Below are 17,500 nucleotides of genomic sequence, written 5' to 3'. Positions count from 1 at the left end.
AGGAACAGAGAGAAGACACACACGCTAGACACACACGCTAGACACACACTTGAGGATTCTCAGAGGCCTGTTGCTACTGTACACCAACACTTTACCTCACCAACACTTTACCTCACCAACACTTTACCTCACCAACACTTTACCTCACCAAAACCTTACCTCTCCAAAACTTAACCTTTCCAGAACTCCAAACTCACCATTTCACATCTGAGCTTTGGAAAAGCAAAACGGTGCTTTCCTTCATTCCACTGCAAACAGAAAACAAACAGATTCACTCACAAGTAGTGGTCTTGTAGAAACATGCACATTGGTCAGTGAAACATGCTAACAAGCTAGTTGCTGGGTGAAACATGCTAACATGCTAGTTGCTGGGTGAAACATGCTAACATGCTAGTTGCTGGGTGAAACATGCTAACATGCTAGTTGCTGGGTGAAAGTGTCAGTTACAACAGGAGGTTCCATTGGGGTGTGACCCAGGAAGTGTGAACCAGGAAGTGGTCCCTCCCCCCCCCCCCCCCCCTCCTCCTCTCCTCCCTCCTCCCCCCTCCTCTCCTCCGTCCTCCACTTTCTTCCTTCTCAAAAACCATTGGAGGAGCATATCTAGGGGGAGGAGCCTAGCTCTTCTCCTCCAACGGCGTTTTGAGAAGGAAGTGAGGGAGGAGAGGAGGAGGGAGGGGGAGGAGGGAGGAGAGGAGGAGGGGGGAGGGGGAGGAGAGGGGGGGAGGAGGGAGGAGGGAGGAGAGGAGGAGGGGGGAGGGGGGGAGGGAGGACGGAGGAGAGGAGGGGGGAGGGGGAGGAGGGAGGAAAGGAGGAGGAGGGAGGGGGAGGACAGAGGAGAGGAGGACAGAGGAGAGGAGGACAGAGGAGAGAAGAGGAGAGGAGAGGAGAGGAGAGGAGAGGAGAGGAGAGGAGGGGTCTGAACATACTCAGCACAGAGGGTGTGGAGGGCGTGGCAGGAAGCCATCTTCTCTAGGAGAGAGTAGATCCCCTCTCGAGAACACAAGTTCCTCCCCAGCCTGGAGAGAGACCAGATACCACACATCAATCAATCAATCAATCAATCAATCAATCAATCAATCAATCACATGGATTTGTATGGCACTTTTTACATGGACAAATGACACAAATTGCTTCACAACAAACATAATACTAAACAATATAAACAATAAATACAATACAAACAATATGATCTAACACCAAGGGAAAAACTCCCCAGAGGGAAGAAAAAATGTAGGGCACAGTGGAAAGGAAAAACACCAGGGGAGGCTGGGGGAGGTAAAACACCAGGGGAGGCTGGGGGAGGTAGAACACCAGGGGAGGCTGGTGGAAGTAGAACACCAAGGGAGGCTGGGGGAGGTAAAACACCAGGGGAGGCTGGGGGAGGTAGAACACCAGGGGAGGCTGGGGAAGGTAGAACACCAGGGGAGGCTGGGGGAGGTAAAACACCAGGGGAGGCTGGGGGAGGTAAAACACCAGGGGAGGCTGGGGGAGGTAGAACACCAGGGGAGGCTGGGGGAGGTAGAACACCAGGGGAGGCTGGGGGAGGTAAAACACCAGGGGAGGCTGGGGGAGGTAGAACACCAGGGGAGGCTGGTGGAGGTAGAACACCAAGGGAGGCTGGGGAAGGTAGAACACCAGGGGAGGCTGGTGGAGGTAGAACACCAAGGGAGGCTGGGGGAGGTAAAACACCAGGGGAGGCTGGTGGAGGTAGAACACCAAGGGAGGCTGGGGAAGGTAGAACACCAGGGGAGGCTGGGGGAGGTAGAACACCAGGGGAGGCTGGTGGAGGTAGAACACCAAGGGAGGCTGGGAAAGGTAGAACACCAGGGGAGGCTGGTGGAGGTAGAACACCAGGGGAGGCTGGTGGAGGTAGGAATCGGAGGACAGGCTCATTGTAATGCATGGAACGGAATGAGGAATGGTATTAAACACACATTTGATACCATTCCTTTGATACCGTTCCTCATTCCATTCCACGCATTACAATGAGCCTGTCCTCCGATTCCTACCTCCACCAGCCTCCTCTGGTGTTCTACCTCCAGCAGCCTCCCCTGACACATAAATACACACGTGTAGATATGCACCAGTACACAGCAAACGTGTGGACAGGGTTAACATGTCAGGGTTAACATGTCAGGGTTAACATGTCAGGGTTAACAGGGTTAACATGTCAGGGTTAACATGTCAGGGTTAACATGTCAGGGTTAACATGTCAGGGTTAACATGTCAGGGTTAACATGTCAGGGTTAACAGGGTTAACATGTCAGGGTTAACATGTCAGGGTTAACATGTCAGGGTTAACATGTCAGGGTTAACAGGGTTAACATGTCAGGGTTAACATGTCAGGGTTAACATGTCAGGGTTAACATGTCAGGGTTAACATGTCAGGGTTAACATGTCAGGGTTAACAGGGTTAACATGTCAGGGTTAACAGGGTTAACATGTCAGGGTTAACATGTCAGGGTTAACAGGGTTAACATGTCAGGGTTAACATGTCAGGGTTAACATGTCAGGGTTAACATGTCAGGGTTAACAGGGTTAACATGTCAGGGTTAACATGTCAGGGTTAACATGTCAGGGTTAACATGTCAGGGTTAACAGGGTTAACATGTCAGGGTTAACAGGGTTAACATGTCAGGGTTAACATGTCAGGGTTAACATGTCAGGGTTAACAGGGTTAACATGTCAGGGTTAACATGTCAGGGTTAACATGTCAGGGTTAACAGGGTTAACATGTCAGGGTTAACATGTCAGGGTTAACATGTCAGGGTTAACAGGGTTAACATGTCAGGGTTAACATGTCAGGGTTAACATGTCAGGGTTAACATGTCAGGGTTAACATGTCAGGGTTAACAGGGTTAACATGTCAGGGTTAACAGGGTTAACATGTCAGGGTTAACATGTCAGGGTTAACATGTCAGGGTTAACATGTCAGGGTTAACATGTCAGGGTTAACAGGGTTAACATGTCAGGGTTAACATGTCAGGGTTAACATGTCAGGGTTAACAGGGTTAACATGTCAGGGTTAACATGTCAGGGTTAACAGGGTTAACATGTCAGGGTTAACAGGGTTAACATGTCAGGGTTAACATGTCAGGGTTAACATGTCAGGGTTAACATGTCAGGGTTAACAGGGTTAACATGTCAGGGTTAACAGGGTTAACATGTCAGGGTTAACATGTCAGGGTTAACATGTCAGGGTTAACAGGGTTAACATGTCAGGGTTAACAGGGTTAACATGTCAGGGTTAACAGGGTTAACATGTCAGGGTTAACAGGGTTAACATGTCAGGGTTAACAGGGTTAACAGGGTTAACATGTCAGGGTTAACAGGGTTAACATTATGGAAATATTGGTAGATATAATATTTAGAATATAGTCAGACAGAATAATATGAACTCACGAGACAGAGGCCAGGTTGGGCAGCTTGGAGAAGACATCAGCAACCTCTCGGATTCCTCTGTCTGCTAGGTTGTTGTCACTCAGACTGTCAACAACAACAACACTGTCAGATAGATACACAACCACAACACAACCACAACACAACCACAACCACCACAACCACAACCACAACCATAACCACAACCACCACCACCACCACAACCACCACCACCACCACCACCACCACCACCACCACAACACAACCACAACACAACCACAACCACCACAACCACAACCACAACCATAACCACAACCACAACCACAACCACCACCACCACCACCACCACCACCACAACCACCACACTGTCAGATAGATACACAACCACAACACAACCACAACACAACCACAACCACCACAACCACAACCACAACCATAACCATAACCACAACCACCACCACCACCACCACAACCACCACATTGTCAGATAGATACACAACCACAACCACAACACAACACAACCACAACACAACCACAACCACAACACAACACAACACAACACAACACAACCACCACCACCACCACAACCACCACAACCACCACAACACTGTCAGATAGATACACAACCACAACCACAACCACAACACAACCACAACACAACACAACACAACACAACCACCACCACCACCACCACCACCACCACCACCACCACAACCACCACAACACTGTCAGATAGATACACAACCACAACAACAACACAACCACAACCACAACCACCACAACCACAACCACAACAACACTGTCAGATAGATACACAACCACAACCACCACAACCACAACCACCACAACCACAACCACCACCACAACAACAACAACAACACTGTCAGATAGATACACAACCACAACCACAACCACCACAACCACAACACTGTCAGATAGATACACAACCACAACCACCACAACACAACCACAACCACCACAACCACAACACAACACAACACAACACAACACAACCACCACCACAACCACCACAACACTGTCAGATAGATACACAACCACAACCACAACCACCACAACAACAACACTGTCAGATAGATACACAACCACAACCACCACAACCACAACACTGTCAGATAGATACACAACCACAACCACAACCACCACAACAACAACACTGTCAGATAGATACACAACCAACAACAACAACATCATCACCACCACCAACATCAACAACAACAACAACAACAACAACAACAACAACATCAACAACAACAGTATGGTACATAAGGACTATCTGATCTGATCTGATCTGATCTACTATGGATCATGGTCAATATATCGACTCCACAGTCGTAGATGATGAATATGGTATCACATGTTGTAATGGGATATGATGAATATGGTATCACATGTTGTAATGGGATATGATGACCGTGACATGGTGGTTCTGTTGGGGATGGATCAGTACTTGATGTGGGAGATGAGGGGGCAGCTCTGGACCGCCCTGGACAGTGTTGCTGCTCCTGCATGAGTCAAGTTAGCGCTGGTCACCCTGGGGGGGAAGAGGGTCACACACACACACACACACACACACACACACACACACACACACACACACACACAGAGTTAGGGTGGGTAGTCTGGGTTAGGGTTAGGGCCAGGGTTTAGGGTTTAGGGTTAGTCTGGGTTAGGGTCAGGGTCTGGTTCAGGGTTAGGGTTAGGGTCAGGGTTAGGGTTAGTCTGGGTTAGGGTCAGGGTTAGGGTTAGGGTGGGTAGTTAGGGTTAGGGTTAGTCTGGGTTAGGGTTAGGGTCAGGGTTAGGGTTGGGGTTAGTCTGGGTTAGGGTTAGGGCTAGGGTTAGTCTGGGTTAGGGTGGATAGTCTGGATTAGGGTTAGGGTGGGTAGTTAGGGTCAGGGTTAGGGTTAGTCTGGGTTAGGGTGGATAGTCTGGATTAGGGTTAGGGGGGGTAGTTAGGGTTAGGGTGGATAGTCTGGATTAGGGTTAGGGGGGGTAGTTAGGGTTAGGGTGGATAGTCTGGATTAGGGTTAGGGGGGGTAGTTAGGGTTAGGGTGGGTAGTTAGGGTCAGGGTTAGGGTTAGTCTGGGTTAGGGTTAGTCTGGGTTAGGGTGGATAGTCTGGATTAGGGTTAGGGGGGGTAGTTAGGGTTAGGGTGGGTAGTTAGGGTTAGGGTGGGTAGTTAGGGTTAGGGTTAAGACTCACTCCAGTCTCCTCAGTGTGGGTATTCTGGGCAGCACAGACGCCAGCTTTTCTGCAAACCTGTCGTCGTACTTCCTGCTCCGGAAACTGAGGGAGGGGTGAAAGGTCAAGGTATCAGCAACACGTCATTGTTATGCTACCAATGGTGAGCATGTCTCCTGTGTTAGGGTTAGGGTTAGGGTTAGGGTTAGGGTTAACTTGACTAGCAGGAGCACACGTTCTCTCTACTGTAGTAGTCTAACTCACATGTAACCTCTCTAGATAACCTAGTTTGACTCATACAACCAACAAAGAGATCTTTCTTGTTCAATAATAACCTGGTTGATGTACAACAGGGAGAAAAAAAAAAGTTACATTATACTCCATTCTATTATATTACAGAGGAGGCTGGGGGAGGTAGAACACCAGGGGAGGCTGGTGGAGGTAGAACACCAGGGGAGGCTGGTGGAGGTAGGAATCGGAGGACGGGCCTCATTGTAATGCATGGAACGGAATGAGGAATGGTACCAATGATACCATTGTCAAACCCACACCTGTTTGATACCATTCCTCATTCCATTCCATGCATTACAATGAGGCCCGGCCAGCCTCCCCTGGTGTTCTACCTCCCCCAGCCTCCCCTGGTGTTCTATCTCCCCCAGCCTCCCCTGGTGTTCTACCTCCCCCAGCCTCCCCTGGTGTTCTATCTCCCCCAGCCTCCCCTGGTGTTCTACTTCCACCAGCCTCCCCTGGTGTTCTACCTCCCCCAGCCTCCCCTGGTGTTCTACCTCCACCAGCCTCCCCTGGTGTTCTACCTCCCCCAGCCTCCCCTGGTGTTCTACCTCCACCAGCCTCCCCTGGTGTTCTACCTCCCCCAGCCTCCCCTTAATGTCCTGAACTCACATGAGGTAGTGGATGTGCCGGCAGCTGGGTAGAACCTCCAGACATTCAAGTTCCATGGAGCACGCTCCGAAGTCCAGGCCGACGCCCACTCCTGCGGACGCCACCACAAACGCCACGGCGTCCAGGTCTGCAGGGGTCAACCGGATGTTCCTGAGCTCGAAGCCCAGTCGCGACCCCACGACCTCCTGAGCCAGCTGGACGTCCTGGGTCTCCTGGACACAGTGGCACAGCTCCACCACCTCACACACACACACGCGCACACACACACACACACGCACACGCACACGCACACACACACACACACACACACACAAATGGATATGAATATTAATGTACAGGGTAAAAATACAAATGTGATTGAATCGTAAATACACACAAATATCTCAATGGTATCACCTGGATAGATAGAGGATAGATAGAGGATAGACAGAGGATAAAGGATAGATAGAGGATAGATAGAGGATAAAGGATAGATAGAGGATAGAGAATAGATAGAGGACAGATAGAGGATAAAGGATAGATAGAGGATAAAGGATAGATAGAGGATAGATAGAGGATAAAGGATAGATAGAGGATAGATAGAGGATAGAGGATAGATAGAGGATAAAGGATAGATAGAGGATAGATAGAGGATAAAGGATAGACAGAGGATAGATAGAGGATAAAGGATAGATAGAGGATAAAGGATAGATAGAGGATAGATAGAGGATAAAGGATAGATAGAGGATAGATAGAGGATAAAGGATAGATAAAGGATAGATAGAGGATAGACAGAGGATAGATAGAGGATAGATAAAGGATAGATAGATAGATAGATAGATAGATAGATAGATAGATAGATAGAGGATAGAGGATAGATAGAGGATAGATAAAGGATAGATAGAGGATAGAGGATAGATAGAGGATAGATAAAGGATAGATAGATAGATAGATAGATAGATAGAGGATAGCTAAAGGATAGATAGAGGATAGAGGATAGATAGAGGATAGATAGAGGATAGATAAAGGATAGATAGATAGATAGATAGATAGATAGATAGATAGAGGATAGCTAAAGGATAGATAGAGGATAGAGGATAGATAGAGGATAGATAGAGGATAGATAAAGGATAGATAGATAGATAGATAGATAGATAGATAGATAGATAGATAGATAGAGGATAGCTAAGACCTCCAGAGTGTCACCTTGGGTCCGGTCAGGGTGGTGTTGCTGGCCAGACTACGGAGCAGCTTCAGAACCAGCGCCTGGCGTTGGCTGACCCAGGCTACACCCCCCCTGCCCCCCGCCAGCTGGTGGAGGGAGGCGGTGCAGCCCGGGGCGGCCAGCCCACACAGGAACAGGTGCAGGGAGTCTGTGAACACCGTCTTGGAATCGACTTTGGTGGTCCAGCGAGTCTTCAGGTTGAACCTGTTTATGTTAATAATAATAATAATAATAATAATAATAATAACAATAATAATAATAACAATTAACTTACATTGTATTATGTTGCACTTAAATTGTATAGATAAATGTGTGTTCCTGTTGTTTTGAGACCTCATGTAAAACGGGTGTGGGAGTTTGTTTTTCTAAACATGATTCAGTTGATCATTCTAATCTAATCAAATGTAATCGAATGTAATCTCATATAATATAACGGAATCTAATGTAATCTAATGTAAACTCTTGTAATCTAATGTAATACAATATAATATAATACAATATAATATAATATAATATAATCTGATGTAATCTGATATAATCTGATGTAATCTGACCTCCTCCTGATCTGGGCGTCGGTGACATGACAGCAGGTCATCAGGTGCAGCGCTCCCAGGAACTCCTGCAGGGTCAGGTGCCTGAAGGTGTAACCGTGGCAACGCGTTCCGTCCTGCTGCACCAGCTCCACCCGGGTGAGAATGTCAGCGGCGCCGCAGAACTCCAGAACGCCCCGCGGAACCTCCCCAGACAGGAACACAATCTTGCCCTGCTCTAGACCATTCATAGCCAGGCGGCTCAGCTGGGCCACCTCGGACCTGTGTCTCTGCAGCGGCGGGGGCGGGGGCGTGGCCGGGGGCGTGGCCATGTCCAGGTAGGCCAGGAGGGTGTGCAGGTAGACCTGGGTGAGGGTGGGGGGCATCTGGGGGGGCGGGAAGGGGGGGGGGAGCCCACCGCCCCCGCCACCGCCGCCGCCTCTGGAGAACATGTGATCCAGACAGACGCAGCAGATGTGGCAGAGGGCGGGCAGGTAACACAGGGAGACAAGATGGCGGCTGCTGAGGAGGTGACTCAGGGCATTCTCCCTTACCTCGTGACCTTTACCCCGGAAGTAGTCCTCGGCGTAGTCGCGGACGCCGCGGCGGTCGAAGCCCAGCAGCTCGCCCTGGCGGTCCACGAGCAGGGAGCCCTCCAGGGCCGCGGCATCGCGGGCCCGGCACGTCAGCAGCACACTGCATCCTGGGAGAATCCTGCGGCTGCACAGCCCCGAGACCAGCTTCTCCACGGGGAGCGGACGCCACGGGTCCAACGGACCGCCGCCGCCGCCACCATCAGCTCTCTCCACCAGGGGGAGTTTCGTACGGAACTCGTCATAACCGTCAAATATCCAGCATGTTCTCTCTGGGTTGGCGAGGATGTAGTCCAGCACGGCCCCCCCCCCCTCCTCCTCCCCCCTCCCCCCCGTCTCCCCCGCTCCCTGAGGCTGGAGGAAGAGGAGGAGGAGAAGCTCTCTGAGAGACATGGGCCGTGTCAGCAGGTTGAGCTGGCGGAACTCCAACAGGAAGAGGAAGTGGAAGTCGGGGAATGCCCCCTGGGCCCAGCGCTGACCAAGGCAGTGCATCAGGAGGGTCTTCCCTGACCCAGCCTGGCCCAACAGAACTGTGATCTGCCCAGGCTGGCCCAAGAGGGAGTCCACCGTCACCCTGTCCTCCCCATCCATGGACCCCTCCACTGAGCCCTCCACACCCTCCTCCACACCCCCCTCCTGGTTCCCCTGGAGCTTTGGTGGTCCTGAGGAGCCATCGACACCATCTCGGGGGCCCATGGCCAGCTCATCCTTGCAGGGTAGGCTCCAGGTCTGGTCAGCCCTCTCTGGAGGACCCCATGTATGCTCACCTCCTATGGGGGATCCTAAAGTCCAGTCACACCTGTCTTGTCTGTCTGGAGGGTCCCAGTTCTGGTCACACCTCTCAGAGGGTCCGGAGGTGTGTTGGGCCCTGTCTGTGGGTCCAGAGGCCCTGTCTGTGGGTCCAGAGGTGGGATGGGCCCTGTCTGGTGATCCAGAAGAAGGATGGGCCCTGTCTGGTGGTCCAGAGGTGGGATGGGCCCTGTCTGGTGGTCCAGAGGAAGGATGGGCCCTGTCTGTGGGTTCAGAGGAAGGATGGGCCCTGTCTGTGGGTCCAGAGGTGGGATGGGCCCTGTCTGTGGGTCCAGAGGAAGGATGGGCCCTGTCTGTGGGTCCAGAGGTGGGATGGGCCCTGTCTGTGGGTTCAGAGGAAGGATGGGCCCTGTCTGTGTGTTCAGAGGCCCTGTCTGGTGGTCCAGAGGAGGGTTGGGCCCTGTCTGGTGGTTCAGAGAAGGGTTGGCCCCGGTCCCAGGTTCTCCCAGGGGTTCTGGTGCGCAGGCTGACCCAGGTGTCCTCCAGACGAACCTCCCTGACCAGACCCTGCCTCACCCTCTCCCACCTCCGCAGAAGCAGGCTCCTGACAGCTGCCCTGGAGCTCTCTACAGGGTCTGGACACACGCGCACACACACACACGGGGGGGGGGGGACGACGACGACGACGACGACGACACGGGGGGACACACGGACACACACACAGTATATATCGAGTATATATAGAATTGAGTATATATATAGAGTAGAGTATATATAGAGTAGAGTATATATAGAGAGTAGAGTAGAGTATATATATAGAGTAGAGTGTACCTATTCGTGGGCATTTCCTACATCGCTCCGGAGAGGGCGTGTCCATGGCGAGCGGGCTGTGGCTGTTGTCTTCTGAGGGCAGAGCTGACAGGTGCAGATGTTGGAGGGAAAACCAGACGGAGAAGAGGCTCAACCTTTACACCGTTCCACAACACCACATCCTGTTCCACAGCACCACATCCTGTTCCACAACACCACATCCTGTTCCACAACACCACACCCACTGACAGCTGTCATCTCTACACCCAGGCCCTGTCAGCTGCCATCTCTACACCCAGGCCCTGTCAGCTGTCATCTCTACACCCAGGCCCTGTCAGCTGTCATCTCTACACCCAGGCCCTGTCAGCTGTCATCTCTACACCCAGGCCCTGTCAGCTGTCATCTCTACACCCAGGCCCTGTCAGCTGTCATCTCTACACCTCACTGTGAGGTCATCTCACATCCAAGCAGGCAACCACCTGCCCTCTCGATCCTATCCCCTCCCCCTTTCTCCAATCCATCTCCAAAGACCTCCTTCTGTTCCTTACCACCTTAATCAATTCCTCTCTATCCACAGGATCTGTACCGGCTGCCTTCAAGACAGCCAGAGTCGAGCCTCTTCTCAAGGAACCAACTCTTGACCCACCTGCTGTCCATAACTACAGACCGGTATCCCTTCTCTCCTTCTTATCTAAAACCCTTGAACATGCTGTCTCTAACCAACTGTCTAACTACCTCCTTCAAAACAACTTCCTTGACGATCACCAATCCGGCTTCAAGGCTGGGCACTCGACTGAGACTGCCCTCCTTGCTGTCACGGAGGCTCTCCACTCTGCTCGAGCTTCCTCCCTCTCCTCTGTTCTCATTCTTCTGGACCTGTCTGCTGCATTTGACACAGCAAACCACCCAATCCTTCTCTCCACCCTCTCAAAATTGGGCATCTCTGGCTCTGCACTCTCCGGGTTTGCATCCTACCTGGCCGGTCGCTCCTACCAGGTGACATGGAGAGGATCGCTGTCCTCTCCACTGAGGTCCCCCAGGGCTCTGTCCTAGGGCCCTTACTGTTCTCTCTCTATACCAAATCTCTTGGCTCAGTAATTTCCTCACATGGTTTCTCCTACCACTGCTACACAGATGACACTCAACTTTTTCTCTCTTTCCCCCCCTTCTGACTCACAGGTGGCAACACGTGTCTCGGCATGTCTTGCAGACATTTCTGCTTGGATGTCAGCCCACCACCTCAAGCTCAACCTTGACAAGACTGAGCTGCTCTTCCTCCCAGGGAAATCCTGCCCTCTCCAAGACTTCTCTATCACAGTAGAAAACTCTACTGTGACCTCCTCCCATACAGCCATGAACCTTGGGGTGATCCTTGACAACCACTTATCCTGTGTGGCGAACATCACAGCGACAGCACACTCCTGTAGATTCTTCCTCTACAACATCAGAAGGATACGTCCATTCCTCACCAGAGAAGCAGCACAACTTTTGGTCCAAACACTGGTAATCTCTCGCCTTGACTACGACTCATCCAGAACACTGCCACTCGTCTGGTGTTCAATCTCCCCAAATTCTCCCATGTCACCCCCCTCCTCCACACCCTCCACTGGCTCCTGGTAGCAGCTCACATCAGATTCAAGACCCTGGTGCTTGCCTACTGGGTGGCAAAGGGAACAGCCCCTCCCTACTTGCAAGCAATGGTCAGCCCCCAAACCCCTGCAATATCACTCCGCTCGTCCACCTCAGGCTCATTGTATTGCATGGACCGTAATAAGGAATGGTCTATTTCGATTCCATGCATTACAATGAGCCTGTCCTCCGATTTCTACCTCGGCCAGCCTCCCCTGGGCTAATCTGGGGATACATGGGACAGGCCTGGTTAAGGCAGGGCGGGGTTAGCCTCTGGACACTCGTCTGGGGACAGTTTTGAGTCTCCGCCCCTAATGGATAAAGTTAGGATGGAGAGGGAGAACTGGTCCCGTACCACACACACACACACTCACACAAACACCCCCCCCCCCCACCCACACACACACCCCACCCACCCACAAACACATACATCCACCCCCCCTGCCCTCACACACACACACACACACACACACACACAACCGTGGAGGGATCGTCCCAGCATTGTACTCACCGGTCGCCGCCCCCGCCGCAAACATCAACCGGGAGTCCAGACTCATCGGTATATTCTCGCACCGCATGCAGACCGTCAAGAGAAACTGACGGCACGCGTTTGGCGCCGCGGTCCGGAAGTATTCCAACAGCGCCATGATGCGCTCTCGGGGGTTCGCGAGGCGCACGAGCCGCTCCCGCGCGCCGGGGTCCGTCATGTCGCACATCGCGGCGAGAACCGCGTCCGGTTGGCAGCTCAGGACGTCCGCGAGCTCGTCCAACTCCTGCGCCAGCACCACGCGCACATCCTCCTCTGCCTCTACGTCTTCCATGGTGAAACATCAGCTGCAGGGACAGACTCTGAGTTAGGTTAGAAATAAGTGTGAATTTGTTATCTCCCTGGAGAGTTGCGGGTACTCTATGTAGTCACATTACTCTTTAGAAAACCGTAACATATGGGTTACTATTAGGCTCAGGGAAAGTGGACAAGTTGCATTATTTTGCCTTCAGTATCCACTCCATCCTTCGTCTCAACTGATTAACCCGGAGCTTTTCTTTCGTGAAATGAAATAATAGATTTAGTTAGTACACCGCCTACGCAGTAAGGTTCTGCTCAACCCGTCCTCGATGACTGAACACACAAAGAGGTTGAGACATTTGATCCTCGTTGGTGCCCAAATGGGCACAAAGAAACGCCAAACCAATTACACAGACTTCCTCGAGCGCGCGTTTTTGGTGAGTCTGCACGGTCGCCGACATCCCTAATGAAATGTGAATTAAATAAAGGTCTAACGTATGCATTGGAAGCCTACCAACTCACCAAATGTCGTGACTGGTTGCATCCTTGTGCAGACTAGATGTAATACATGAAACTGATCAGAATATACTTTTACTTTCGTTTTAGTGATAATTCGTCACCAACCGTCACAAACAGTAAACCACAATATGTGTCAATGCACGCGACAATAAATACAGTGAACAAAGAACTGAGTTGCTGCAAATGTGAGAAACTGTAATTTCCACTCTAGACTGTTTGAACGGCAGCGGTATTGTTCTCTCGGGCTGTGGAGCGGTAGATGCTAGGTGGGATCTGTGGAGCGGTAGATGCTAGGTGGGATCTGTGGAGCGGTAGATGCTAGGTGGGATCTGTGGAGCGGTAGATGCTAAGTGGGATCCGTGCACTGACCCTCTCGACATCAACGGGGTGACGTCCCAGTCGGGACATCAGTCAACAAACAGGCTTCTCTCATAGTGGGCCACAACAAATGCTTTATCTTAAACATTTATTTATGAATCAAAGCTTTATTTCTGTTTTCAAACAATGGTCTCGTCAGTAATTTAGATATAAATAACATAGTATCATTACACTTTAAAATGGTTTGTTATTCACTTGGTATTGACACTTCCTAGTATAGGGACTCAGTCCCTCTCCCTCCCCCCAGTCTGGCTGTTGGTGTGTGGGCGTGGCTCCTGGCTCCTGACCATCATTCACGTCACCACCTGGCGATCATTCACGTCACCACCTGACGATCATTCACGTCACCATCTCCACCTGCCATCTACACACCTGCGGGAGAGAGAGAGAGAGAGAGGGATAGAGAGAGAGAGAGACAGAGATATAGATAGAGAGGGAGAGAGAGACAGAGATATAGATAGAGAGGGAGAGAGAGAGAGAGAGAGAGAGAGAGAGAAAGAGACAGACAGACAGAGAGCAAGCCAATAGCAGAGCTAGGGGTTCCAGCCAGCCAATAGCAGAGCTAGGGGTTCCAGCCAGCCAATAGCAGAGCCAGGGGTTCCAGCCAGCCAATAGTTGAGCCAGGGGTTGCTCTGGCTCCTCCCTACAGCAGGTGTGCGTCAAAGTCACTTAAATCACCTTTCTTCCCCATTCTGATGCTCGGTTTGAACTTCAGCAGGTCGTCTTGACCATGTCTACATGCCTAAATGCATTGACTTGCTGCCATGTGATTGGCTGATTAGATATTTGCGTTAAAGAGCAGTTGAACAGGTGTACCTACCGGTGAGTGTATATACATGCCATTTAGCTGACACTTTTATCCAAAGAGACTTACATTGCAGTGAGTGCATACATTTCAGTATAGATGGTCCCAGCAGGAATCAAACCCACAACCTAAGCGTTGTTAGAGCCATGATCTACCAACTGAGCCACAGAGGACCACAAGGACATCAAACAGCTCTGTCTCCGTCCATCTGACACACTCTGCCTCCCCCTGCAGGACGACTGAGGGAATGTCAACACCAGACCCACTAAATGTACACTTGCACACACGCACGCACGCACGCACGCACGCACGCACGCACGCACGCACACACACACACTCACACACACACACACACACAGTCCTAAAGACCTCTTCTCCCCCGCTACCCCCCCTGTACAAGTTCTCTCCTGCTAATAAAATATATTTAAAAATAAATAAATTTAAAAAAGCATTGAATACTTTATCTTATGATGACACTCTGCTGCTCAGTCTGGTCGTGTGTGCAGCAACATGGCAGAGAGCATGGACTCTATTAGCTGTCCGATCTGTCTGGATCTACTGAAGGATCCGGTGGCTATTCCCTGTGGACACAGCTACTGTATGGGCTGTATTAAGGGCTGCTGGGATCAGGATGATCAGAAGGGGGTCTACAGCTGCCCCCTGTGTAAGAAAAGCTTTATTCCCAGGCCTGTTCTGAGGAAAAACACTCTGTTGACTGAATTAGTGCAGGAGAAACGAAAGAAGACAGGACTCCAAGCTGCTCCTCCTGCTCACTGTTATGCTGGACCTGGAGATGTGGCGTGTGATTTCTGCACTGGGAGAAAGCAGAAAGCCCTCAAGTCCTGTCTGGTGTGTCTGGCCTCTTACTGTGAGACTCACCTCCAGACTCACTATGAATCTCCTGCCTTTAAGAAGCACAAGCTGGTCAAAGCCTCCACACAACTGCAGGAGAGGATCTGCTCTCGTCATGATGAAGTGATGAAGATTTTCTGCCGTACTGATCAGCAGTGTATCTGTTATCTGTGTTCTTTAGATGAACATAAAGGCCATGACACAGTCTCAGCTGCAGCAGAAAGGACTGAGAAACAGGTCAGAAGAAGAGCTAATTGTTGGTGACTAATAAATGTGGATCTGAAGGTAGGAAGGCTGGTTTACATCGAAAAGTAAATGTCTCTGACTGATTTAATTACATTTCCAGAGATCCAAAGTCTCTTCCACACCACTGTGTTTGTGTATGGATAGGGTCTGGGTTAACCCAAACCCAACATCTCAACTACAGGTGGGTTAGGGTTAGGGATAGGGTTAGGGTTAGGGTGAGGGTTAACCCTAACCCAACATCTCAACTACAGGTGGGTTAGGGTTAGGGTTAGGGATAGGGTTAGGGTGAGGGTTAACCCAAACCCAACATCTCAACTACAGGTGGGTTAGGGTTAGGGTTAGGGATAGGGTTAGGGTGAGGGTTAACCCAAACCCAACATCTCAACTACAGGTGGGTTAGGGTTAGGGATAGGGTTAGGGTGAGGGTTAACCCTAACCCAACATCTCAACTACAGGTGGGTTAGGGTTAGGGATAGGGTTAGGGTCTGGGTTAACCCAAACCCAACATCTCAACTACAGGTGGGTTAGGGTTAGGGTTAGGGATAGGGTTAGGGTGAGGGTTAACCCTAACCCAACATCTCAACTACAGGTGGGTTAGGGTTAGGGTTAGGGTTAGGGTGAGGGTTAACCCTACCCAACATCTCAACTACAGGTGGGTTAGGGTTAGGGTTAGGGATAGGGTTAGGGTGAGGGTTAACCCAAACCCAACATCTCATCTACAGGTGGGTTAGGGTTAGGGTTAGGGATAGGGTTAGGGTGAGGGTCTGGGTTAACCCAAACCCAACATCTCAACTACAGGTGGGTTAGGGTTAGGGTTAGGGATAGGGTTAGGGTGAGGGTTAACCCTAACCCAACATCTCAACTACAGGTGGGTTAGGGTTAGGGATAGGGTTAGGGTCTGGGTTAACCCAAACCCAACATCTCAACTACAGGTGGGTTAGGGTTAGGGTTAGGGATAGGGTTAGGGTCTGGGTTAACCCAAACCCAACATCTCAACTACAGGTGGGTTAGGGTTAGGGTTAGGGATAGGGTGAGGGTTAACCCAAACCCAACATCTCAACTACAGGTGGGTTAGGGTTAGGGATAGGGTTAGGGTCTGGGTTAACCCAAACCCAACATCTCAACTACAGGTGGGTTAGGGTTAGGGTTAGGGATAGGGTTAGGGTCTGGGTTAACCCTAACCCAACATCTCAACTACAGGTGGGTTAGGGTTAGGGATAGGGTTAGGGTGAGGGTTAACCCAAACCCAACATCTCAACTACAGGTGGGTTAGGGTTAGGGTTAGGGTTAGGGTCTGGGTTAACCCTACCCAACATCTCAACTACAGGTGGGTTAGGGTTAGGGTTAGGGATAGGGTGAGGGTTAACCCTCACCCTAACCCTCAGGAGGAGAAGCAGTAGAACAGCCAGCTACTGGATATGTGAGATTCAAAATGAACCTGAATGATGTCCTGTATTGTTATTGATTATTGCCTATTGATCTATTCCTTCTCTAATATGAACTACTCTCCTCATCGCTGAACAGAACTATGTGGGTCCAGTCTTCCTGATCTATTTGAAGCCCAGTAGAACAGCCAGCTACTGGATATGTGAGATTCAAAATGAATGATCCTGTATCATCAATTAACAATCAAATAAATCTTCAGATTGAGAAATGTGTGTCAGAGTTCTTCCTTTGTGTCTGCGTGTCTGTTTTAAGCCAACAGGTCATTGAATAATCTACATGTGTTGATCTAAGTGGTAAATCTAGCAGGAAGTGGCCCACTATCAGAGAAGCCTGTTTGTTGACTGATGTCAAAACTAAAGCAGACAAATGACTTGTGATGAACTGGACGTTTCATGACAACCCCACTGGACCTGAGAGGAGTTTGACCTCTCACCTTTACTGTGAAGCTCAGTAACAAACCTCCTAGTACCATAG

At 50.5% G+C, this 17,500-nt stretch overlaps 2 protein-coding genes across 5 annotated transcripts in view; one reads left to right on the top strand and one right to left on the bottom strand.

The window, feature by feature from the left end:
- LOC310824829 (protein NLRC5-like) overlaps positions 1–13,420 on the bottom strand; it is a 30,709-nt gene extending 17,289 nt beyond the window's left edge. For all 4 annotated transcript variants that reach the window (XM_083698081.1, XM_083698082.1, XM_083698083.1 and 1 more), the window contains exons 1-11: positions 13,303–13,420; positions 12,505–12,827; positions 10,386–10,469; positions 8,236–10,189; positions 7,663–7,885; positions 6,478–6,716; positions 5,599–5,682; positions 4,847–4,930; positions 3,403–3,486; positions 927–1,016; positions 198–248 (exon numbers count right to left, since the gene is read on the bottom strand). In XM_083698081.1, the coding sequence (XP_083554207.1) occupies positions 198–248; positions 927–1,016; positions 3,403–3,486; positions 4,847–4,930; positions 5,599–5,682; positions 6,478–6,716; positions 7,663–7,885; positions 8,236–10,189; positions 10,386–10,469; positions 12,505–12,814 (3,203 nt within the window). In that variant the 5' untranslated portion in view covers positions 12,815–12,827; positions 13,303–13,420. The remainder of the gene's footprint in view (positions 1–197; positions 249–926; positions 1,017–3,402; positions 3,487–4,846; positions 4,931–5,598; positions 5,683–6,477; positions 6,717–7,662; positions 7,886–8,235; positions 10,190–10,385; positions 10,470–12,504; positions 12,828–13,302) is intronic.
- Positions 13,421–14,992: 1,572 nt separating this feature from the next.
- Positions 14,993–15,598, top strand: LOC310824831 (E3 ubiquitin/ISG15 ligase TRIM25-like; the record flags this gene model as incomplete). The annotated part of the gene is made up of 1 exon (XM_083698085.1): positions 14,993–15,598. The coding sequence occupies one exon, from the start codon at positions 14,993–14,995 to the stop codon at positions 15,596–15,598; it is 606 nt and encodes a 201-aa protein (XP_083554211.1).
- Positions 15,599–17,500: the final 1,902 nt, after the last annotated feature.

This window comes from Argentina silus, assembly GCF_951799395.1.
Source record: "Argentina silus genome assembly, contig: scaffold_156, whole genome shotgun sequence".
NCBI classification, from domain to species: Eukaryota; Metazoa; Chordata; class Actinopteri; order Argentiniformes; family Argentinidae; genus Argentina; species Argentina silus.
Note: the sequence above shows the minus strand (reverse complement) of the source record. Positions and strands in the feature narration are given on the sequence as shown.